Source organism: Gorilla gorilla, chromosome 2 (genome assembly GCF_029281585.2).
Source record: "Gorilla gorilla gorilla isolate KB3781 chromosome 2, NHGRI_mGorGor1-v2.1_pri, whole genome shotgun sequence".
Classification (NCBI taxonomy): domain Eukaryota; kingdom Metazoa; phylum Chordata; class Mammalia; order Primates; family Hominidae; genus Gorilla; species Gorilla gorilla.
In genome coordinates, this window is record NC_086017.1 from 59,755,517 (window position 1) to 59,778,404 (window position 22,888).

General features: G+C 55.3%; 2 protein-coding genes and 1 long non-coding RNA gene across 11 annotated transcripts in view; 1 reads left to right on the forward strand and 2 right to left on the reverse strand.

Annotated features, from left to right (window-relative positions):
• Positions 1-17,224, reverse strand: MST1R (macrophage stimulating 1 receptor). 6 transcript variants are annotated; one of them, XM_004034168.4, is made up of 20 exons: positions 15,731-17,224; positions 12,421-12,609; positions 12,213-12,341; positions 11,864-12,034; positions 11,397-11,557; positions 10,867-11,032; positions 10,627-10,763; positions 10,076-10,237; positions 9,887-9,980; positions 9,542-9,751; positions 9,308-9,454; positions 9,062-9,227; positions 8,794-8,895; positions 8,514-8,720; positions 4,757-4,837; positions 4,398-4,579; positions 4,196-4,305; positions 3,483-3,648; positions 2,922-3,058; positions 1-561 (listed from the first exon to the last, which is right to left on the reverse strand). In XM_004034168.4, exons 1-20 carry the CDS (start codon positions 16,958-16,960, stop codon positions 306-308), a joined length of 4,203 nt encoding a protein of 1,400 aa, XP_004034216.1. In that variant the 5' UTR covers positions 16,961-17,224; the 3' UTR covers positions 1-305. The 6 variants fall into 6 exon arrangements, with proteins under 6 accessions (XP_004034216.1, XP_018880109.1, XP_004034215.1 ...); XM_019024564.1 differs by having other exon boundaries at positions 9,542-9,754; positions 15,731-16,960; XM_004034167.2 differs by lacking the exon at positions 9,308-9,454 and having other exon boundaries at positions 15,731-16,960.
• Positions 12,568-22,888, forward strand: part of LOC129532568 (uncharacterized) — a 17,726-nt gene continuing 7,405 nt past the window's right edge. The window contains exons 1-3 of one of the 2 annotated variants that reach the window (XR_008678333.2): positions 12,568-12,864; positions 16,782-17,441; positions 19,255-20,288. This is a non-coding gene — a long non-coding RNA (uncharacterized lncRNA). Of the gene's footprint in view, positions 12,865-16,781; positions 17,442-19,254; positions 20,289-22,888 lie in introns of those variants that run through there. The other variant, XR_008678334.2, reaches the window with a different exon arrangement.
• MON1A (MON1 homolog A, secretory trafficking associated) overlaps positions 22,229-22,888 on the reverse strand; it is a 21,153-nt gene continuing 20,493 nt past the window's right edge. For all 3 annotated transcript variants that reach the window (XM_004034170.4, XM_004034171.4, XM_019024567.3), the window contains 2 exons: positions 22,613-22,760; positions 22,229-22,514 (listed from right to left, as the gene is read on the reverse strand). In XM_004034170.4, coding sequence (XP_004034218.1) covers positions 22,374-22,514; positions 22,613-22,760 — 289 coding nt within the window. In that variant the 3' untranslated portion in view covers positions 22,229-22,373. The remainder of the gene's footprint in view (positions 22,515-22,612; positions 22,761-22,888) is intronic.

Consider the following 22,888-nt stretch of genomic DNA (forward strand, 5'->3'; position numbering starts at 1 on the left):
TTTGTGCTTTAATAGTCATTTGTTCCTTTATTGGTTCAAGGGTCAGTGTTGGTGTGGTCACTGTTGAGTCCACTGTGCCCAGAAGACAGGGTCCACAGCAGGCACTCCATAAATACATGTTGCAGGACTGCCCTCACTGGCTCACTCTGTGGAGTGAGGGACCTAATGGGCCCCATTTACCTATTGCCTCTGAAAGTTAAAGAGCAGGAACAAGGTGGAGGGCCACTGCCCTCTGGCCTGGCATGGCCCAGAGGCAGCTTGGGGTTAGCTCAAGGCAGCTAAGCAGGTCCAGCCCAAGAACTAAGTCAAGTGGGCCGAGGAGGCTCTGAGAGTGGCCGGGGCCGGCGTACATTCCCTGGCATGGGTGAGGACTGTGGCTGTTCTGGACGCACATTCATCTCATGAGAGGTGCTGGGGCCCAAGTTCATGTAGGTTGCTGGCAGCTGCACATAATGGTCCCCAAGCAGTGCAGACACTATCTGCTCCACCTCCCCCACTAGTACTCCGAAGGTGGGTCGCACTGCTGGGTCTGCCTCCCAGCATTGCTGCATCACTTGGTACCTGTTGGGGGAAAGGGATGTCAGGTTAAGGCAATTTCCACCCAAGGATTCTGGGCCACCCACTTGCTGTTAAACCTCTGGCAGGCCACACAGGGATGAGGATAGATGACAGGACCTAGTACCTAGCACTACCCAATCAGGGGCAGCTCTTCTCATCCCTATGATTACTGTTCCAGTCCTGCCTCCCCACCCTGGCAGAGGTCGAACTACCTCAGGTGTTAAGAGCTTGGGCTCCTGTGCCCTGTGGCCTGGGCTATGTGATCTTGGACAAGTTCCTTAACTTCTCTGTGCCTCTGGGTCCTCCTCTGATCACAGAGAAGTAGGCATATAGGCTGACGCCTGTGAAGTGCTAAGCACAAGGCCCAGCTCACGAGGTACAATGGTCATCATCACAGTTCTTCCAGGAAGGAAGCCTGGGTCCAGCAAAGCAGGAATTAAAAATCCTGAAGTGGCCGGGGGCAGTGGCTCATGCCTGTAATCCCAGCACTTTGGGAGGCTGATGTGGGCAGGTCACGAGGTCAGGAGTTCGAGACCAGCCTGGCCAACATAGTGAAACCCCATCTCTACTAAAAATACAAAAATTAACTGGGCGAAGCTAGGCGTGGTGGCTCACGCCTGTAATCCCAGCACTTTGGGAGGCCAAGGTGGGTGGATCATGAGGTCAGGAGATCGAGACCATCCTGGCTAACACAGTGAAACCCCGTCTCTACTAAAAACACAAAATATTAGCCGGGCGTCGTGGCAGGCGCCTGTAGTCCCAGCTACTCGGGAGGCTGAGGCAGGAGAATGGCATGAGCCCAGGAGGCGGAGCTTGCAGTGAGCCGAGATTGTACCACTGCACTCCAGCCTGGGCAACAGAGCGAGACTCCATCTCAAAAAAAAAAAAAAAAATTGCTGGGCGTGGTGGCACACGCCTGTAGTCCCAGTTACTCACGAGGCTGAGGCAGGAGAATCACTTGAACCTGGGAGGCAGAGGTTGCAGTGAGCCAACATTGCACCACTGCACTCCAGCCTGGGCATCAGAGCGAGACTCTGTCTCAAAAAAAAAAAAAAAAATTCTGAAGCAAGAGCATTTGGGGCAGCATCAGTGGCACCCTGGTCCTGAAGCAGAGGTTCCCCAGGTTTACCTGCTGGGTCCTAGCGCCTGCCCCATTATCCTGGGGATGTCATTTCTGCCTGAAATAATACTCTACCCTACACGCAATATCTCATATAATTCTCAGACTCTCAGAGGGTGGTACTGTTGTCTCCACTTTACAGATGAGGAAATTGAGGCCCAGAGAGGAGAAGGGCTGGACTGCTGAAGTGGACCCTATGGTGTGCCACCCAGATCCCCCTTTACTTTCCCAGTGGCTAGGAGTGTTGCCTGCTGATGGTTCTTGACTGAGGCTTTCTCTAGGAATTGCCCTAGGCAGAAGAGAACTGCCTCTGCCAAGCTCACATCCCCTCACCAGGGACAGCCTGTGACTAGTAACTGATTAATGCCTGGTACAAAGACCTAGCCTGTTGGTCTCAATTTCAGAAAACTCTGGTGGGTCATCCCAGTTCAAGCAGTCCCTGTGGGATGGGCTGCAGTTTCTGTGACATTTCTCCTGCCCAGTCCTTCTTCCCTTGCCCCCAACCTCTCAGTAAATCCCCGTACATAAATCTCCAGCTGAGTCTGTTTCCAGGAGCCCAATCTGGATACGGGTAGGCAGTGAATTAAAGAAGTGAATAGTAAGAGCAAACCCAAGGCAGGTAGGACTGTGAGGAAGGGCTACTCGCATCCTTCTTGGAGCACAGACTGAGACAGGAGGCGTTAACTACTTTTACCTATGTCCTGGTTCTCTCTGTTCTAACCCAGCAGACCTAGCCACAGCTCAGGCACACCTGCTGCGTATGAAGCTGAACCTCAGCACCGAACCCACCCCATAGGCACTGAGGACAATGCAGCTGCCGCCATCCCTCCAGGAATGGGGAATCTGAAACCACATACAGTGAAAACACCTGACCTGGAGATCCAGAGGGGGTTGCTGTGGGGGTTATGGAATCTTTCCTCGAGATTAAATGAGAGGAAAAGGTGGAAAGCAGACCCCGTTAGTGGGAGTCGGGTAGGAGGAGCACTGGGAAAATCAAACCACGGGCCTCAACCCCAACTCTGAGCTCAGAATGTTGTTACCATGGCAACTGTGAGGTCCTCCCAGGGTCCTACTCTGCATGAGGGTGGGACCAGTTCACAGATGAGGAAACTGAGGCCCAGCGAGAGTCCCTTTCCTAGTCAACCAGAAGTTCAGTCCGGAAGCCAGGCAGGAGCTCTGTCTCCTGTCTCTTCCATGTCTCTGGGGCCCAGTTCCCTCCCCACTACCACCTCCACATACTCACAGAGAATCAGGGCAATACTCAGGCTGGGGCAGGCGCCGACCCTGGGCCAGGAAGTGGGTAAGGTCAAAAGGGTCAATGTGGCGGTATGGTGGGGCACCCCGTGTCAGCAGTTCCCACAGCAGCACACCAAATGACCACTGTGGAAAGGGGGAGGTGAGGGGACTCAACTCACTCCAAATTTGGGGGCAGGTGGGTCCCCTAGGGCTTCTACCTCCCAGAGTCCTTCAGCTGGAAATGGAAGACCCTACCCTCCACTGAGAGTTCATTCCTCAATACATCACCCGTGTCTTTCCTCTGTCTCCTCCCACTACCTCATCCTACCCAGAGTTGGGGCTGGGCAGGCCCTGGATTATCTGTGAGGAGCCAGTGAGTTCCCAGCCTCCTCTAGCCCTGGCAGGTGTCAGATTCCATCTTACGTCTGCCCAAGAGGTGGGCAGATGGGCTGTGGGGGTCATCTACCCTGGGGACTCCCTGGGCTCAGATCATTCAGAGCTGAATGGGTAAGGCCCAGTGTCCTTGGGTGCCAAAGCCATGTGGACTGTAGGGCAGGTGGGGCCTCACCACATCAGACTTGGTGGTAAATCTATAGGTCTGCAGGCTCTCCAGCGCCATCCACTTCACAGGTAGGCGAGCGTGGCGATGCTGTCGAACACTATAGTACTCCTTGTCCAGGATGTCGCGGGCCAAACCAAAGTCAGCCACCTTGACTGTGAATGACTCGTCCAGCCTTAAGGGTAGGGAGAGGATCACACTTAGGACTGGCCCTTACCAGGCCCTGAACCCACCTGTTCTAGGCCCTTACAGAATTTTTTTTTTTTTTTTTGCGACGGAGTCTCGCTCTGTCACCCAGGCTAGAGTGCAGTGGCGCGATCTCCGCTCACTGCAAGCTCTGCCTCCTGGGTTCACGCCATTCTCCCGCCTCAGCCTCCCGAGTAGCTGGGACTACAGGGGCCCGCCACCACGCCTGGCTAATCTTTTTGTATTTTTAGTAGAGACGGGGTTTCACCGTGTTAGCCAGGATGGTCTCGATCTCCTGACCTCATGATCTGCCTTCCTTAGCCTCCCAAAGTGCTGGGATTACAGACGTGAGCCACCACACCTGGCCAAATTTCAAAGCCAGTGTCCAGTCCAAGTCTGCACTGGGCAGACAAAAAAAGTAAGGTGCAGAGAGGGGAGGACAAGGCTGGAGTGGGCCCTTCCCTGAGGCGGCCTTGAGCACCGCACACCCTCATGCCCTGTCCCTTTGCTTCACCCCAGCTACTCTGGACTCTCACATGCAGTTCCGCGCAGCCAGGTCCCTGTGCACAAACTTCTGCTCTGCCAGGTACTCCATGCCGCGGGCTACCTGCAGGCCAAAGCTGATGAGGTCCTTCACGGTGGGGTTCTGGGGGCACAGGTGGGTTGGTGGGCAAGGGCACAGCAGCTCCTTCTCCAGCTGCTGCCCAGCCCCCAACCCAGAGCCAGATGAACACTGACCCGCTGAGGTGAGCGGATGAACTGGAGCAGGTCACCGTGGCACATATAGGGCAGCAGCACATGGGGCAGGCCCTCAGGTGGCAACATGATACCAATGAGAGCCAGCACATTCGGGTGGTTCAGGCCACGCATGAGCAGCCCCTCTCGCAGGAAGGCCTCCACCTGCTGCATCTCTGTGATGCCTGCAGAGCAGCGCAAGTCAGGCACAGGGCAGGGCATCCCTTTATAAGGCTCAGATGGGGAAATGGGAAATGAAGGTCTCCTGCTCAGGGTCACTCAGTAAGGTGGGAACACAGAGAAAAAGAATCCTCCCAGCCTGAGGCCCCTCACTCTGCCTTCCCATCTTCTGCCCCACTTACGACTTAGTGACTTGATGGCACATTGGATTCGATTCTGGGCCTGGTCTATGTATTCTCCGTGGTAGACAACTCCAAAGTGGCCTGGTGTGAGGTGGATAATGAGTCGATGAGAGGGGATCCAGGACCCAAGGCTCACAACACACATCCTCATTGGCAACCAGACCTCAGAGCACTAAACTGGCCAATCTGACATTTTATTTATTTTAAATTTTTATTTATTTTTTTTGAGACTGAGTCTCACTCTTGCCCAGGCTGAAGTGCAGCGGCACAATCTCAACTCATTGCAACCTCTGCCTCCCAGGTTCAAGTGATTCTCCTGCCTCAGCCTCCTGAGTAGCTGGGATTACAGGCAACTGCCACTACACACAGCTAATTTTTTTGTATTTTTAGTAGAGACTGGGTTTCACCATGTTGGCCAGGCTGGTCTCAAACTCCTGATCTTGTGATTCACCCACCTAGGCCTCCCAAAGTGCTGGGATTACAGGTGTGAGCCACCACACCCGGCCCAATCTGACATTTTAAAAAAGCAGCAGGGCTGGCTGCAGTGGCTCACACCTGTAATCCCAGCACTTTGAGAGGCCAAGGCGGGTGGATCACGAGGTCAGGAGTTTGAGACCAGCCTGGTCAATATGGTGAAACCCCATCTCTAGTCCCAGCTGCTTGGGAGCCTGAGGCAGGAGAATAGCTTGAACCCGGGAGGCAGAGGTTGCAGTGAGCCAAGATCGTGTCACTGCACTCCAGCCTGAGAGACAGGGAGAGACTCCATCCCCCTCAAAGAAAAGCAGCAGAAGCCAAGCGCAGTGTGCCTGTAATCCCAGTTACTCAGGAGGCTGAGGCAAGAGAATCGCATAAGCCCAGGAGTTCAAGGCCAGCCTGGGTAACATAGTGAGATGCTGTCTTTTTTTAAAATTTAAAAAAAAAAAAGGCTCATGCCTTTAATCCTAACACTTTGGGAGGCTGGGGCGGGAGGATCAGCTGAGGTCAGGGGTTCAAGACCAGTCTGGCCAACATGGTGAAACCCCGTCTCTACTAAAACTACAAAAATTAGACAGGTGTGGTGGCAGTGGCAGGCCCCCGTAATCCCAGCTACTCAGGAGGCTGAGGCAGGAGAAATGCTTGAATCCAGGAGGCAGAGGTTGCAGTGAGCCGACATTGCACTACTGCACTCCAGCCTGGGCAATAGAGTGAGACTCTGTCTCAAAAAAATAAAAATAAATAAATAAATAAATAAAGCAGGGTCGGGTGCGATGGCTCACGCCTGTAATCCCAGCACTTCGGGAGGCCGAGGCGGGCGGATCACCTGAGGTCAGGAGTTTGAGACCAGCCTGGCCAACATGATGAAACTCCATTTCTACTAAAAATACAAAAATTAGACGGGCTTGGTGGTGCACGTCTGTAACCCCAGCTACTTAGGAGGCTGAGGCAGGAGAATCACTTGAATCCGGGAGGCAGAGGTTGCAGTGAGCCGAGATCATGCCACTGCACTCCAGCCTGGGTGACAGAGCGAGGTTCTGTCTCAAAAATAAATAAATAAATAAACAGGCTGGGTACAGTGGCTCACGCCTGTAATCCCAGCACTTTGGGAGGTCAAGGCAGGCAGATCACCTGGGGTTAGGAGTTTGAGACCAGCCTGGCCAACATGGTGAAACCTCGTCTCTACTAAAAATACAAAAAAAAAAAAAAAAAAAAAAATTAGCTGGGTGTGGTGGTGTGCATCTGTAGTCCCAGCTACTCAGGGAGGCTGAGGCAGGAGAATCGCTTGAACCTAGGAGGCAGAGGTTGCAGTGACCAAGATTGTGCCACTGCACTCCAACCTGAGCAACAGAGGGAGACTATATCTCAAAAAATAAAATAAAATAAATAGGCCAGGTGCAGTGGCTCACACCTATAATCCCCGCACTTCGGGAGGCCAAGGCAGGCGGATCATGAGTTCAGGGGTTTGGGTTTGAGACCAGCCTGGCCAACATGGTGAAACCTCATCTCTACTAAAAATACAAAAATTAGCCAGGTGTGGTGGCGGGCACCTGTAATCCCAGCTACTAGGGAGGGTGAGGCAGAAGAACTGCTTGAACCTGGGAGGCAGAGGTTGCAGTGAGCCGAGATTGCACCACTGCACTCCAGCCTGGGTGATAGAGCAAGACTCCATCTTGAAAAAATAAAATAGGCCGGGTGCGGTGGCTCACACCTGTAATCCCAGCACTTTGGGAGGCTGAGGCGGGTGGATCATGAGGTCAGGAGATCGAGACCATCCTGGCTAACACAGTGAAACCCCATCTCTACTAAAAATACAAAAAATTAGCCGGGCACGGTGGCAGGCGCCTGTAGTCCCAGCTACTTGGGAGGCTGAGGCAGGAGAATGGCATGAACCTGGGAGGCGGAGCTTGCAGTGAGCTGAGATCGCGCCACTGCACTCCAGCCTGGGTGAAAGAGCGAGACTCCCTCTCAAAAAAAAAAAATAAATAAAATAAAATAAAATAAAATAAAATAAAATAAAATAGGCTGGGGGCAGTGGCTCATGCCTGTAATCCTAGCACTTTGGGAAGCCGAGGCAGGTGGATCACCTGAGGTCAGGAGTTCGAGACTGGCCTGGCCAACATGGTGAAATCCTATCTCTACCAAAAATACTAAAAATTAGCCGGGTGTTGTGGCAGGCGCCTGTAATCCTAGCTACTCAGGAAGCTGAGACAGGAGAATCACTTGAACCCGGGAGGAGGAGGTTGCAATGAGCCGAGATCGCGCCATTGCACTCCAGCCTGGGCAACAAGAGTGAAATTCTGTCTCAAAAAAAAAAATAATAAAATAGAATAAAAATAAAAATAAAATAAAATAAATATAATAAAACAGGCTGGGTTCAGTGGCTCATGCCTGTAATCCCAGCACTTTGGGAAGGTTAGGCAGGCAGATTGCTTGAGTCCAGGAGTTCGAGGCCAGCCTGGACAACATGATTCGAGGCCCATCTCTACAAAAAACAAACAAAAAATTAGCCAGGCATGGTGGTGCATGATTGTAATCCCAGCTACTCAGGAGGCTAAGGCAGGAGGATCACCTGAGGCTGGGGAGGTCGAGGCTGCAGTGACCCATGATTGTGCCATTGCACTCCAGCCTGCGTAACAGAGTGAGACCCTGTCACAAAAACAAAAACAAAACCATAAATAAAACCAAAAACAAAACCATAAATAAAACCAAAAACAAACAGCAGCCACTTGATGGCAGAGGCTACAATCCTCCTATGCCTGATTGATCCACACCAGAACCCACTGAAGACAGAACTTTTCTCATCCCCATTTTACAGATGAGCAAATGGAGGCTCAGAGAGGTTAAGTGGTATACCCAAGGTCACACAGGTTGGTGAGAAGGTTAGAGCAGAATCTGTTCCAACTGTCCCTTTAGCCTATGTCATTTTTTTTTTTTTTTTTTTGAGGAGGAGTCTCGCTCTGTCGCCCAGGCTGGAGTGCAGTGGTGCAATTTTGGCTCACTGCAAGCTCCGCCTCCCGAGTTCATGCCATTCTCCTGCCTCAGCCTCCCAAGTAGCTGGGACTACAGGCACCTGCCACCACGGCTGGCTAATATTTTTTGTATTTTTAGTAGAGACGGGGTTTCACCGTGTTAGCCAGGACGGTCTCGATCTCCTGACCTCATGATCTGCCCGCCTCGGCCTCCCAAAGTGCTGGGATTACAGGCGTGAGCCACCACGCCTGGCCTAGCCTATGTTATCTTGAGACTCCATCTCTGCCCCAGCCCCACCTGGCCCCCACACCTTTGCCAATGACTCGGTCACTGTGGGTGACCACCCGCTCATGGGGAATCAGCACATCCTTGACCTCAACCAAGAGCGCAGAGTCCAGGTCCCTTAGCTGGATGGACTCTTTCCGCAGCAGTGGCACACAGGATTCATCTTTACTATCGGAGAAGGATGCTCCATGGACACAAGTGGTGGAATCCAGACCATCAATGGCAGGGAGTGCTGTGGGGAGAGGGAGTGAGGAGCTTGTAGGGACAGGGGGTGGCTTTAGCTTCTCGTGCCTCCACTATCTCACCAAGGCCACTTCTGTAGTCAGAGCCCGAGTACAGAATAGGCAGGGGTATGGCTCCAGCAGTCTGGTCCAGGGATGCCAGGTCATTCAGGTTGAGAGGAAGAACTGTGGAAAGAGAATCCTTGGTGGCTTGGCTTTCCAAGCTCCTAGGGGCCAACCCCTCTGGGGAAGACTTAGATCCCTAAGTCCTGGGCAGAGAGAGGATGCAGGGACTTGAAGATGCCATTGGTTGGGGGTAGGGGCTGATTAAAGGTAGGAGCAGAGAACTCACCTAGCTGCTTCCTCCGCCACCAGTAGCTGAAGACCAGTGCAGTCGCCAGTGCAGCCACAAGCAGCAGCAAAGGCAGCAGGATACCAAGGAGCGTGCTCTGTGGGACCCCGTCTGGCCCTGGCCGCACCACTCTACCCAGGATATGACATTCACCATCTACGCAGACCTGGGGGCAGGTGGCAACTCAGGCCCAGCCTGTAGGCCCTCTGCCCGTGTTTCCCAGGGAGGTCCAGCTGGGCTGCCTACCTGCAATGGGGCACCATCCTGGCCAAGCTGCAGGGATGGGGGCAGGGGGCAGACAACCATGTCCCCCCGGAACTCGTGCTGGCAGCTCTCACCACCCACGGTCACGTTGATACCCACACAGTCAGCCACAGCGCCCAGCCCAATATACTGCAGAGAGGGTCATGAGGACCAGCCAGTAGGCTGGCCCCTACTTTCAGATCCCCAACTGCCCCTGCCCCTATCCCTTACACTTACCTCAAACTTAATGGCATGCTCCTCAGGCTTCAGTGGAACTAGGTTGGCACTGGGTGGATGGGGTGGGGGTAGGAAGCGAAAGCCAGGCAGTGTAAAGCCAGCAGCTCCATCCCCCCGGGCACTCAGATTCCCTGCCACCCATCCCTGGGGGTCTCGGACCACATATTCAGGAAGGCGGCACAGCTGCTGCTCTGGAAGCTGCCTCTCACACTGCTGGGACCAATATGAGAGTGATTAGCCAGGAACCCCACCTGTGATTGCTCCTCGCCTCAGCCCAGCACGAGGTTGGGCTGCAGCTCAGGGAACTCATCCAGCCTTCCTCCCTCCTGGCCAGCACTCACTCACCCTGCTTTCCACTGCCCTAAGCCCGTCATGGAATGACAGCACTAAGTGCCATGCTGAAGTTAGATGCTGGCCACAGATGGTGATGTGGGAGTTGCTGTGGAAGAGGGTAGGGTGGTAGGCTTTGGGTGTTCTCCAAAGCTGGCTCTCTCATTCCCCAGAGGCCAGAGTGGGCAAAGAGGCAGTGCTTACATGTAGCCACAGTTGGGGCTGATGCTTAGCACGACAGGGTCTTCTCTGTACTGGAAGGTCCAGGAACCAGGTACCTGGGCACCCCCCACCTGCAGGCTAAGGGGGACACTGGCCACCGTGGCCCCAGGGGGTGTGGCACATAAAAGCTGCCCCTCACTGACCCTACAGGAACAAGAGATTGGGCTCAAGGTTACCCCCTTTGTGATGGCCAGGCCCACTTCTTCCAGGGGCCTGTTGACCTCTCCCAGTTCGTCTGTTATCTCTCCCACCTGCCCCACTCCATGGTCTGTCTGAAAATAAGGTGGTCCCAGGAAGACATCCCAAGAGGGTAAAGAGGGAACAGGTTCCCCACAGCCTTGGCTGGAGCCATTGGACTCTGTGATGGGCTCTCTTGCCTCTGGGCTGAAGAGGGCAGTAGTCTTTTCTTCCTGGACCTGCTCTCCACACCACACTGACCATGTAACAAGCACTCTTCCCTCCATCCTGACAGAATCCGGGTCCCCACCTGGATAGAACCCTGTGGCCTCCCATGCCTGCCTGGTGGTACTTACCGTGCTAGCAGACACTCAGTCCCATTGACCAGCACAGCCCGGCTGGTGCCTACAGACAGACTCTGGCCTTCAAGAGTGAGACAGGTGCCTCCTGCCCGTGGGCCAAAGAGGGGTTGCACTGCTATCAGCACTGGCTCCTAAGAGGACATAGAGGTGGCTTAGGCAGGTCCTCCACTCCAAGCCCCTCCCTTCCCGTACCATGCACTGGCCAAGGGCACAGACAGGGCAAGGTAGCCTCACCATAAAAGAGAAGCCTCTCAGCACGGAGGTGCCGTCTACCCGGAAGTGCTTGCCCGGTGGCATGTTAGTCACGGTGAGGCTGACGTTGGTAGGCCCCACTGCCTGGGTGCCCAAGGGCTCCAGTTCACACTCAAACTCCTCTACAAAGTCTTTCCGGGGCACTGGTCTGGGGCACCAGGGGAACCCCTGAGGTCAGCCAGGAATTACACAGGCCTAGATGCATGCCTGCCACAAGCCACAGGGCTCCTCTGAGCCAGAGAATGGCATTTCTCCACCCATGCCTCCCTCCATGGAAGGAAGGTTCTGGTGGGGCAGAGATTAACCTTGGCTGGTCCATGAGTGAACAGACAGGAAGGGCACATGAAAGCTCAAAAAGGGACAGAGACATCTCCCCAGACACAAAGCAGTCAGAACCACTGCAGCTTCCCCCATCCCCCCTTGCCTCTGATAAGCAGAGAACAGGGTCTCATGGGGAAGGGGCTGCTTGGTTGTCCCCTTCAGGGAAAGGGAGGGGAGGGACCAGATTGTACCTGAGTTTTGAGCTGTCCTTGGGCAGTGGCCGGCAGGGACTTTGGCCCACAGTGACCTGATGGGTTCCCTCAGGCACCAGACCAGAAGGGTGCAGGTAGAAGTTGGAGCCACACAGGGTCAGCCTTGTACTGCCCCTTAGAGGTCCACTGTGGGGGTGGAACTGAAATGGGGGAAACAGCCTGAGTCCTCATGTGGGGTTGGGCTCTCTCAGCCCCACCTGCTTCCCCAAAGTCTCCTGCCATACCCCTTGCCTGCCCCACACTCCAGCCATTTGGAGTCACTTGCATTCAAGCACTTTCCTGCCTCCAAGTCTTTGCATGTGGCATCCCCTCTGACAAGAATGCCCTCCTTGTAGATATGAAGGACACCCCCCAGACCTGAGAAAGATTGTGATCAAGACTTGCTGACCACCACCCCAGGCCCAGCCTGTCCCACTCTTACCTGTGCCCTGCCAGGGAAGCCATACCTCAGTAAGCTTAGGTGGGCAGTGGTCCTGTTGCCAGGAGCCAGGACACTCCTTCTGCTGGCCGCACATGTTCCCACACCAGCCACAGCCCATGAAACGCCATGCACTTAGGCAACGCCCACAGGTCAGGAAGTGGCGGCAGCCAGGGCCTCGGATAGGTACCTGGAAAACCTGTGGGTGAAACACAGGTGACTCAGGGGTGCCTGGAGGGAGAGATTGGGCCCTATAGACCCTCCCAGTACACTGTAGGCTAGGGTGGTAGGGCCTGTATGTCAATGCCTCCCTGGATTGGATGGAGAGTCTGTGATCCCACAACCCTGGCCCCAGGCCCTGCCCCTGCCCACCTCACCTGGTCCCCAGAGGCGAAGAGTAGGTGGTCCCCAAGACGACTGACATCCCGCTGCACGGGCTGCCCACTGTCACCCAGTGAGAAGTTGGACACATACAGCAAGTAGTTTAGTGACCTGGCCAGCTCCACCTAGGACAGGACAGATGTGAGCAAAATGGGGATGGAGACAAGGACCCAGGGCCAGGGGACTGTGGGGATGAGGACCCACCTGCAGGATACGCCCATCCATTGTGCCCATGTGCGCCACTGTGACGTTGTCAAGGCGTGTCACATACAATGCAGTGACCTGTACTGGTCCCAACAGCCCATTGAATAGGTCCACACGTGAGAAGCTGCTACTGACCAGCAGAGGGAAGTGGCGGCAGCTGGTGTTGGGGCTGAGGGCTTCCAGGCCAGGCTGGGAAAGGTCAGGGAAGGGAAGGAGTCAGGGTTCAGCCCTGTACCCCGACCCTCTGGGGCCTTTGTCAGTGGCCACAGCAGCCCAACACTCTCACCCCTCACCTGGCCTGACTGGAGAAGGCCCTGGGCCTGCCGGTTACCATCCCACATTGCCCCCACAGGGCTCTCAGTGTAGCAAGGGCAGGGAGAAGGCCCAGGCTGGAAGGCCCACTCCTCATTCTCCCTGCCCCACCCTGCCATGCCCATCTTGATGGTGAGTTACCCCCATTCCATCCTCACAACCACCCCGTACATCTTTTTTTTTTTTTTTTTTTTTTGAGACAGAGTCTCACACTGTTGCTGGGGCTGGAGGGCAATGGTGTGATCTCAGCTCACTGCAACCTCCACCTCCCGGGTTCAAGAGATTCTCCTGCCTCAGCCTCCCGAGTAGCTGGGATTACAGGTGCTCGCCACCACCCCTGGCTAATTTTTTGTATTTTTAGTAGAGATGGGGTTTCACGATGTTGGCCAGGCTGGTCTCGAACTCCTGACCTTGTGATCAGTCCGCCTTGGTCTCCCAGAGTGCTGGGATTACAGGCATGAGCCACGGTGCCTGGCCCACACCGTACATCTCACAGATGAGGAAACAGGCTCAAGGAAAAGGTCTCTGGTCCAAGGCATAGACCCTCAAGAGGAGAGCCCAGTTGGAAGTCTCAGCTCCGCAAGAGTCTTCTCCTGCCCCCTGCTGGCTCTTCTCTGACTCTCTGTGTGCACTTCAGCAAACCCTGTCTCCTCTGGGCTTCGGTTTCCCCACTTGCATAAGGGGCTGAATGCTGGAGTTAATTGGCCAGCACAAGGTTGGGGACATGGTCCTTCTCCCTAGACTCCAAAGGTCTGCCTGTAGTCCTGTCTGCTTCCTATACCCCCCTTCAGGGTACAAAAGGCATAAACCAAACCCCTACAGCCTGGGTGCCAGAACTAAGTTCTGGAAGCTAGAGGGTACTAACCTCTCCCCTGCTTTTAGCAAGGGGGTGTTTTTGGGGGCTGCAATCACGCTCCAGGGCAGGACTGTGGAAGCTCTGGGAAACCAGTACACCAGGGTATGAACTCGTGGTGTTGGAGCTGAGTGCGAGGTGCAGACGGGGCTCAGTAGCCAGCCCTAGTTGCTTAGGACTCTCCCTCACCAGCCCGGAGGGCACTCCTCGAAGCAGGAGCCTCTGAAGGCTCCATCAGACCACAGAGGCTTAACCCAGTCCTGAGACCTCAGCACTGATTAGTAGCCCTGGAGGCAAAAGTAGATGTGGAGCTGAGCCTCGAAACCCCATACACCTTGTACCTACAGCTTGGGGTGGGTGGGGACTGGGATTTTGTCCTCACTTAAGGCAGGAAATCGGCTTGGCTTGGCCCGAGCCGGAAGGCTGCCAGGTGTTTCTAGCATGACTCAGGGACAGGTGGGGCTCTGAAGGGGAATAGAGCCCTACCTTAGTCAGGCCCACACCCTAGCCTGCTTGTCCCTAGCCCCAGGACCTTAGCTCTAGGTTCCCAAGCTTAGGTAGGGGCCCCCGGCTCCTGAAAACACATAAGTGTCCAATGTCCCATGGAGGACAGGCACCAGCTCTGAGTCCCTCAGGCCTCCTGAGGCCAACCACTATGTGGGTGCTGCCCTAGTGGCTGCATGCCCAGAGTTGCTGGGCAAACACTGCACGGGGTGGTTCACACACCTCCTGGGGGCCTGGCCAGCCTGTGAGCAGGGACCAAGGTTAGTCTTCCTGGAGCCTGGCACTGCCCAGCCGTGCTGGGTGTCTTCTGACCCACTGACCACTGGACAAGCTGGGGAGAGGTTCTGACTCCCCATTGGGAAGGAGAAAGGGCCAGGCAGGCCTGCCCAGGCCCAGAAAAGGAGTCCCCAACCCTAGGGCCTCTCAACCCAGATGTACTCAGCAGAGGGAGGGAGGCTAAAGACCCCCAACCTCACATTGGGTGTAAGTTCTCCTCCCATCTCCGAGGCATCAATAGGAGCGGAAAGGAGTCTTTCGAGAATGTCACAGCAGGCCCAGGGCCACAGGATGATGGCTAGAGAATCTAAGAACAGTAGCTGTGGGTCCCATTCCTTGGTCCAATCTTACTGCTGTTGCCTACACGATGGCTGGAGAGAACCTAGATAGAGTCTGTTGGAAGGAGCCCCCAGTTCAGCACAGGCTTTGAGACTTCCTGCCTGGGGCAGGGCTCCAAACACAGTTAAAAAAAAAAAAAGTCTGGGATGGACCAATTCCAACCAGCCCTTCCTAGGCCTTTACTTATCCCCAGATTTTTATAGTTGCTTGCACAAGACTAGAGTGAGGCTCCCAGAACCTTCTAGAACCAAGCTGCCATTCCATGAGTTCTGGGTACTCCCCTAATCACCCCCAATCATGGCAAAAACGTTAGTGAAGCCCAGGACATGCAGGCTCCCTAACAAGCTCCCAACTTCCAAGGCCCAGGAGGCTCCCTGGAACATGGTGGCTGGCAGAAGGATGGGGGTGGGTGGGGGGAGGGGGTGTGGAGGAAGGGGAGATTCTCTGACAACTCCCGTCCCACCCCCTTTGGAAAGCAGAGCAAAACAAGGGAAAGTGAAACTGTTGGCAAGCAGCTGTGAGTCTGTGAATCTGTGAGCATCTCCCTGTGTATTTGTGCGTGGTGGTGGTGGTGGTGGTGGCGGGGGGGGGGGGGGTGGGGAGGGGAGGGGGGAGTGCTATTTTTCTGCGTGTGTCCCTGAGGATATGGGTGGTGGACAAGTAGGAGGGAATGCCCATCATTCTACCCAGCATTCAGGAGCTATGCTAACAGAGACACAGTTATGTAACCCTATCCTCACATAGCCAGGGAAACTACCTAAAAAACCAGAGGCCATGATGGGCAGGTAGGGGAAAGAGCAAAATGAGGCAGCCACAAGGGCCAGCCTGGGAGCTAAGCCTCCAGTGTAGCCTTTGTCTGGCTGGTTCCTCACACCACCCCAGCACTTAGGAACTGGGTGAGAGAGAATGCTTCTTTCCACCTGCCCCCCTCCGCGCCCCCAGATCCCCTCAGTGATGGAAGGGAAGCAGCCTGTGTTCAGCCATGTGCATGCAGCTCACAAGTAAGGGCCCCTTCTTTCAGCTTACCGGGTTGGGGCAAAAACTGGGCAACTGGAAGAAGTCGAGGCCTCGCCGGAGGCCTGGATGGACTGGGGATTCACAACAGCGCTCCACACCCTCATCAATTAGTGTGTCCAGCAGGTCAATGGGGAAGGCACAGACGACAGAGTTGGGGCCCACGCCAGGACCACCATCCTTGCCAGTCACAAAGACCCCAAATAGCACTTCCTGGCCCTCAGCGATGCTCAGCTCAGTGGCAAGTTGGGCACCCACTGGAGCGGAGTGGGCCACCCGCAGCACAGGGTAGGACTGTCCGCCTTCTGGGGCCCCCCGGCGCCTGCGTTTTGGAGCAAATCTGCAGTTGAGGACCAGCTCCCGATAGTCACCCAACTCTGGCTCAGTGGCGCTAAGCCGTGCCAGGCGTGTGTGCAGGGCACTAGGATCATCTGTCACGCTGGCCGGCTGTACAGTCAGGAAGTATACGAAGGCTCCCGTGTGGAAGCTGTGCACGTATTCAATACTGTAGGAGACAAGATGCTTGGGCAGCACTGACAACGCCACAAAGCCCGGTGCGAATCCCGAGGCGTCGGCCTTGAGACGCCTGATAGACACTGAGCGTGGGCTGAAGCTGGCAGCCACGGCTGCGTCCAGTGAGGATGCCACGTAGAAATAGGAGGCCTGGCCTTGCTCAACCACAGTTACACGGGTGCCCAATGGGCTGGCCACACAGTCGGGGCAGTCATCGGGCCGGTTATGGTGGGCTGAGAAGAGGCAGGCTGGCGCTGCCAGATGCACGGCTGTCCCTTGGGGCTCTAGGTCATGCAGGAAGCAGCGGCCCTGCAGGCTGGAGCCACAACTGACCAGCGCAGGCAGCGCGGGATCCAGCACCAGCACCTTTGTGTCTGTGTCACCGGGAGGGCCGTGGGGTCCTGGGCCACAGGCTGCACACGTCTGGCAGCCAGGGTCTCCAGCAGGGCCCGTGGCCAGGCTCTGGACAGACTTCAGGTCAGGCCCAAGCACATGCAGGCGATTGCGTATGGCTACAAACACAGCACTCTCATTTCTGTCGCCCTCGTAGGTCACCATGGCCTGCACCAGGCCTCCGGCGGAGAAGCTGGGCACCACGTACTTCATGTCAAAGTCGCGAGAGGCCGCGTAGGGGGTGCGCGGGCACTGCCAGTCCTCGCCCGCCGCGAGCTTGGCAGGCAACAGCAGCAGCAACAGGAAGGACTGAGGCAGCGGCGGGAGGAGCTCCATCGAGGCGAGCTGGGACCCTAGGGGATCCCTACGGGCCTGGGCCTGGACCTGGGCGTGGGCCTGGCTGGGGGCCCGACTCGAGGTCTGGACTGGGCCAACTTTAAGCAGCGGTCCCGACAGCCCCAAGATAGCGGACCCCCGCCCCAGGTTCCTGTGAAACCCAAATCCCTTCCCGGCCCTCGGGTCTGAGCACCTGACGCCTGCAGACGCACGACAGCAACGCCCCAGCCGCCTCACCTGCCGCCCCAGCCGCCGCTGTACACTGGCGCTTAGCGCTCAGCCGACCCGAGGGCGCCGGGCTGGGCGGGCGGAGTCGGGCTGTGGGGGCGGGGCCGCGAGGGAGGCGTGGCCTAGCCCAGGCCCTCCGCCCATCCGACTCTTCCGGCCCTTGGAAGCCTGGCTCCTGTACCTTCACCTGGCGTCTTGGCGCCTTTTTCTCAGCGGCCTGTGGGTGGATGTGCATGGTGTGGCCTGGAGAGAGGTGAGCCAGTCTGAACCGTCCCATCCCACCCCCCCACTACCGACTGGTTCGCAGCGAGAAGGGGGCAGGACACTGGGCTCTGCTTGCGGTGGAACTAGTTTGCACTTAGTAGCAACACCCTCAGTGGCTGGTGCCCAGAGGTGGCCTGGGGGCCCACCATGTGGAGAACAGAGACCAGGATTGTGTGGAGGACCAGAGGGGAGATGTGGGGCACTTAACAAGAGATGTTATGGGGCGCCACCCTTTGTGGGAAAGGACTGTCCTTTTTTTTTTTTTTTGAGAAGGAGTCTTGCTCTGTGGCCCAGGCTGGATTGCAGTGGCGCGATCTCGGCTCACTGCAAACTGCGCCTCCCAGGTTCAAGCGATTCTCCAGCCTCAACCTCCTCCTGTCTCAACCTCCTGAATAGCTGGGATTACAGGCGCGCACCACCACACCCGGCTAATTTTGTATTTTTAGTAGAGACAGGATTCACAGTGTTGGCCAGGCTGGTCTCAAACTCCTGACCTCAGGTGATCCGCCCGCCTCAGCCTCCCAAACTGTTGGGATTACAGGCGTGAGCCACCGCTCCCGGCCGGGACCATTCTTCCATGTGCTTCTCCTGAGCTATCAGCGACAAGATGGTGTCAGAGGAAGGTGTGTTATGCCCTGCTCTCCCAGGGCCATAAGGGTCTTAGGATGGGATCTGGCCTTGCTGACTGGACCTCAGAGTCAGAGAGGCACATAAGTGGAGGCCCATACCTCCTCTGCAGCCTCAGTATATGGAAGCTGTATAATGGGGTCCACAATATGGGCCTTGGGGACTCCCCCTTCCTTCCTGGCTCTACCCAGTGCCCCCCTGATATGGAGGAATCATGGGCTTTGGCTCTCAGGACACTTCCAACATGCTCTGTAGGCCTTGCTGGATCTTATTCTCTTCAATGAGAATGTAGTTCTGGGCTGGGCACCGTGGCTCATGCCTGTAATCCTAGCACTCCTTTGAGGGTCCAAGGCAGGAGGATTGCTTGAGGTTAGGAGTTCAAGACCAGCCTGGGCAACATAACAAAACTCAACAAAACAAAAAAACTGCTAAAAATGTTTTTAAAATAAAATGTGTGACCGGGCGTGGTGGCTTACGCCTGTAATCCCAGCACTTTGGGAGGCCGAGGCGGGTGGATCGCTTGAGGTCAGGAGTTCAAGACCAACATGGTGAACAGACAGATCTGGCCAACATGGTGAAACTATCTCCACTAAAAACAAAAATTAGCCGGGCATGGTGGTGGGTGCCTGTAATCCCAGCTGCTAGGGAGGCTGAGGCAGGAGAATAGCTTGAATTTAGGGGGTGGAGGTTGCAGTGAGCTGAGATTGTGCCACTGCACTCCAGCCTGGGTGACAGAGCGAGACTCCATCTCCAAAAAAAAAAAAAAAAAGAAAATGTAGTTCCGACTAGGTGATTTCCCAGAGTTCTCTCTTCTGTTTATGAGGAGTGGGGGTGGGGGAGCCTAGTCCCACACCTGGATCTCAGCAGCTGCCCCTTGGTAACTGGTCCCCCAACACTAGACTGAGGCCCCTGGGGGGCAACCTTAGCCTGACAGCCCCCTCAGTTAGATAGGCCTGGACCCTAGAAGAAAGGGAAGGTCCACAGGGTGGGTCTGGGCTGTGAACTATGGGCCCTAAGGCTGTAGATAAGGAGGCTGGGGGAGAGAGGAGCCCTCAGCCCAACAGGATTTAGCCTGGCTTGGGGAGCTATATCTCCTCACTCCCCTTTCAGTTCATACTTCTGTGCCTGCATCCCCTTCCTAACTTGACCTTTGTAAGTGCTGTTCCTCCTTCCAGGAGCACTCTTTCCCTTTTCTCCTTTTGCCACCTAAATGGCACCTCCTCCAGGAAGCCTTTTTGATCCAGACTTTGCCAGTCCCCTCTCCTGGGTCTCACAGACCCAGTGCTACACTCACCCCAGCACAGTTTACTCTGGATACTTCACTTCCTCCATCCCCAGTGCAGGACACCCCCTCCTTCCAGCCTGGAGCTCCATGAGCACCTGAAGACTGAAAGAGGAAATGGAACTGGGGGTGGCCACACCCAGTGCAGGGTTGATACTGTGCCCTGAGGTGACATAAAAGACACTCCTTTTCCAAAGCAGAATTGGCCAGGAAATGAATAAACACCCGGAGAAAACCGTGGCGTGGTTCCTGCATTCCACAGTCAACACATCTAAAGATAGGCAAGGCAAAACTAAAATGAAACATTCTCAGCCTGGCGCACAGACAGGGGTTCTGGTGACCCAAATCCCACCTCCAGACTTTCAGAGGGATCTCTGGTGGTTGGGAGAAGACTTCACAAGCCCTCTTAGATCACCCCACCCACCCCTTTTTGGGGGTGGGGTTGCAGCAACCATCCGTTAGTTCTCCGCTGCCACCGTGTGGCCGCGCTAATGGCTGTCCCCAGGCTGAGGTCCCCTGTAAGGCAGCCTTGGTTCTCAACAGCGGGGGTACACAGGAGCACCCCTTCCCCCTCTCGCCATCTGCCGCCTCTATAGGAGGGGGCAGTCAAGGTGTGTGGGGGAGGTCAGCTAATGGGACTCTTAAGTGCCAAGTACAAGGGCACCCCCAAGCTAACATAGCTGGCTAAGAACCTGCTCGACTGCCCTAGCACCTGACGCCTTGAAGGAATGCTAGCCACTTTTCCCTCCTTGAGCTCTCAGTCCCCTCTGAACACTGTTCTAGAGAACTAGGTCTAACCTCTTTCTCTAATCCCAAGATCACCTTAGCAGTAGCAAGGGAGTCTCTCTAACTGCAGTATGACCACATCACACTGCAGGTTACCTGGAGTTTGAGAACCCCAGCCCTTGTGTGGACCACTCCAGCTTCACTGCAAACAAGTTATATTAGGTTCTTTTTTTTTTTTTTTTTTTTTTTGAGACGGAGTCTCGCTCTGTTGCCCAGGCTAGAGTGCAGTGGCGCAATCTCGGCTCACTACAACCTCTGCCTCCTGGGTTCAAGCGATTCTCCTGCCTCAGCCTCCTGAGTAGCTGGGACTACAGGCGCACACCACCATACTCAGCTAATTTTCGTATTTTTAGTAGAGTCAGGGTTTCACCATGTTGGCCAGACTGGTCTGGAACTCCTGACTTCCAGTGATACACAATCCTTGGCTTCCCAAAGTGTTGGGATTACAGGCGTGAGCCACCATGCCCGGCCTGTACTAGGTTCTTACCAGGTCCTTCCCTTTGCACATGCTGGCTCCTCCACTACGAACACCTTCCCTATTTGTCTGTCTTCCCACCCCTGATCTCCAAGCAGGTACACCCCACACTCCTAGGTGCCTATAGTCCTAGGTATACACATTTATCCAACTATGATCTCCCCAGAATATATGCTGAACTACAGAGAAGCTGAGAAACCTACAAGAGTCAGGGCAACCAAAAGAGGCACTTAGGGGCTCACTGTTGACCAGAATGCCAGTAACAATCAGGGACAGCTGGCCTGGCATCACCCAGGCCCCAGAGGCAGTGGTTTGGTGTTCTTACTAGGAGCAGGGGAGGAACAAAAGCAGAAAACAGGCATAAAAGAGACCCAGGGCATGTGTGCAGGGTGAACAGCACCCACCAAGCCTATGGCTGCTCCCCAGAGGCTTTGGAATCTGGGCTGGTAGTCTGCTGCCATGCCCATTCCAATGTGAGCCACAGTGGGGCCAAGGGCAGGGGCTGTGCTGCCATTTTCTGGGACAATAAATACAACTGTTCCAGTGTACCCTGGGTCCATGTCACCCACACAGGCTCATTCTTCAATATGGCTTGATTTTAGTAGCAGAAAATATTGGCCCAACTCTCAGAAACTGCATGAGGGTGATTCTCTCTGACAGTCTGAAGACCACATTCAGAGGACAGTTTTCTCCAATAAGTACTTCCTAGGCCTTGTGTTGCCTGGGGCCAGAACTAGAAGATCCCCCGGCAGCAAAGTGGAAGCTCTCTGCATTGTGCCCTGGGTCCTGTGGTAGAGTAAATGGGGCTGGGCTTTCACTGCCGAGCCTCCTGGATGTCCATGGTGCCCCATGCAGGTCTGCCTATGCCATGCCAGGGACTAGGGTGACTAAGGAGGGCCGAGTGCACGTAGTAGTATTAGCTCTTATTATGGCAGGCCCACTTCTGCCTTAGAGGGTCAACTGGGCCTTCTCTCAGACCCTCAGCTCACTCTTGAGGACCATTTGGAGGAATGCACTGGCTGAGGTAGGAGAACTGAGGCATACAGCCCTTCATGGGAAGGCCTGAGCAGGGACAGTTTCCTCAGAGGCCTGCAGCTAAAGGGAGACTGGATTCTGAATTTCAGCTGAAGACTGGGTTGCCTCACCAGGGGCTCCATCCAGTACCAGGGCTCATACTCTCCCCATTTTGACCATCTGTATCTTACTCAACTCAGCTCCTGCTGAACTACAGCAACCCATTAAACAGAGCCACAGCGAGGGCTCTGAAGGTGGTTGAGTAGTCTTTTGTGGCATGCAGCAGGGGGCCCCTCCCAGGAGTGATAAGAGAGGCAGACAGCAGAAGCTCAGACTGAATATGGGGGTGGGGGTAGGGTAGGGCAGTATGGTGCCTGAGAACCTTTTACATATGGTAGGACTTCAACTGAACCAAAACGGCCCCAGCCCAAGATCCAACTGAGAATGTGTGTGGCCTCATGCTGGTGCAAGGGAGGGAGGAGAGGGGCTCAAATGTGCCTGTGTCCCTGTGCAGGAGCTAGGGAGGAGGATCCAGTGTCTGTATGTGAGTGAGGGTGGATGGGTGAAGGGACAAGTGACAGAGCTTGACAAGTGTCTTCCCCAAAGCACTTTAATGCACTCACCAACCCACAGTCCCTGCCCACTGGCTGGGCAAGAGAGGCCAGCCCCCATCTGGAGGCTCCTATGGCTTCCCACACCTAGTGTGTCCAGGAAGGCTGAGCCCGCACACATTCCCATCAATAGGTGAGGGGCGTGAGAATGAAGAGGCGGTCTTCCTCTTTGCGGATCCAGCGCATCAGCTTATGGATGGCACTGACGGCTGACGCTTTGGTCCCCAGGGGGCTGTAACACATGTAGAGCTCAAAGGCGCCTGTCACCTGGAGAAGGGGCAAAGGGTCGTCATCTAGGTTAGAGGCCCCTCATGGCCCATACCTAGGACCTCCATAAAGCCCAGCCCATCCCAGGGCTGCCTTACCCAGGCCAGGAGGTTCTCGTTGGGGCCCGTGTAGTAAATGGTCTTGAGTGGGCGAGAGGCATTGTGGGCACGACTGTGCAAGTACTGGTAGAGGCCCAGCAGCCGCTCCTGCTCCTCTTCACTGGTGTATGGGGCCTCAATCTCAGGGCTGCAGACAGGGTGGAGGGAGTGGGTTTGCAAAGGAATGACTTCCACTGTCTTCTCTAGAGATTTAGAAACACCTATTCCTATCCAGGAAGACTCTATCTTATGTCCTACCCTCCAGATGCTCCCTTA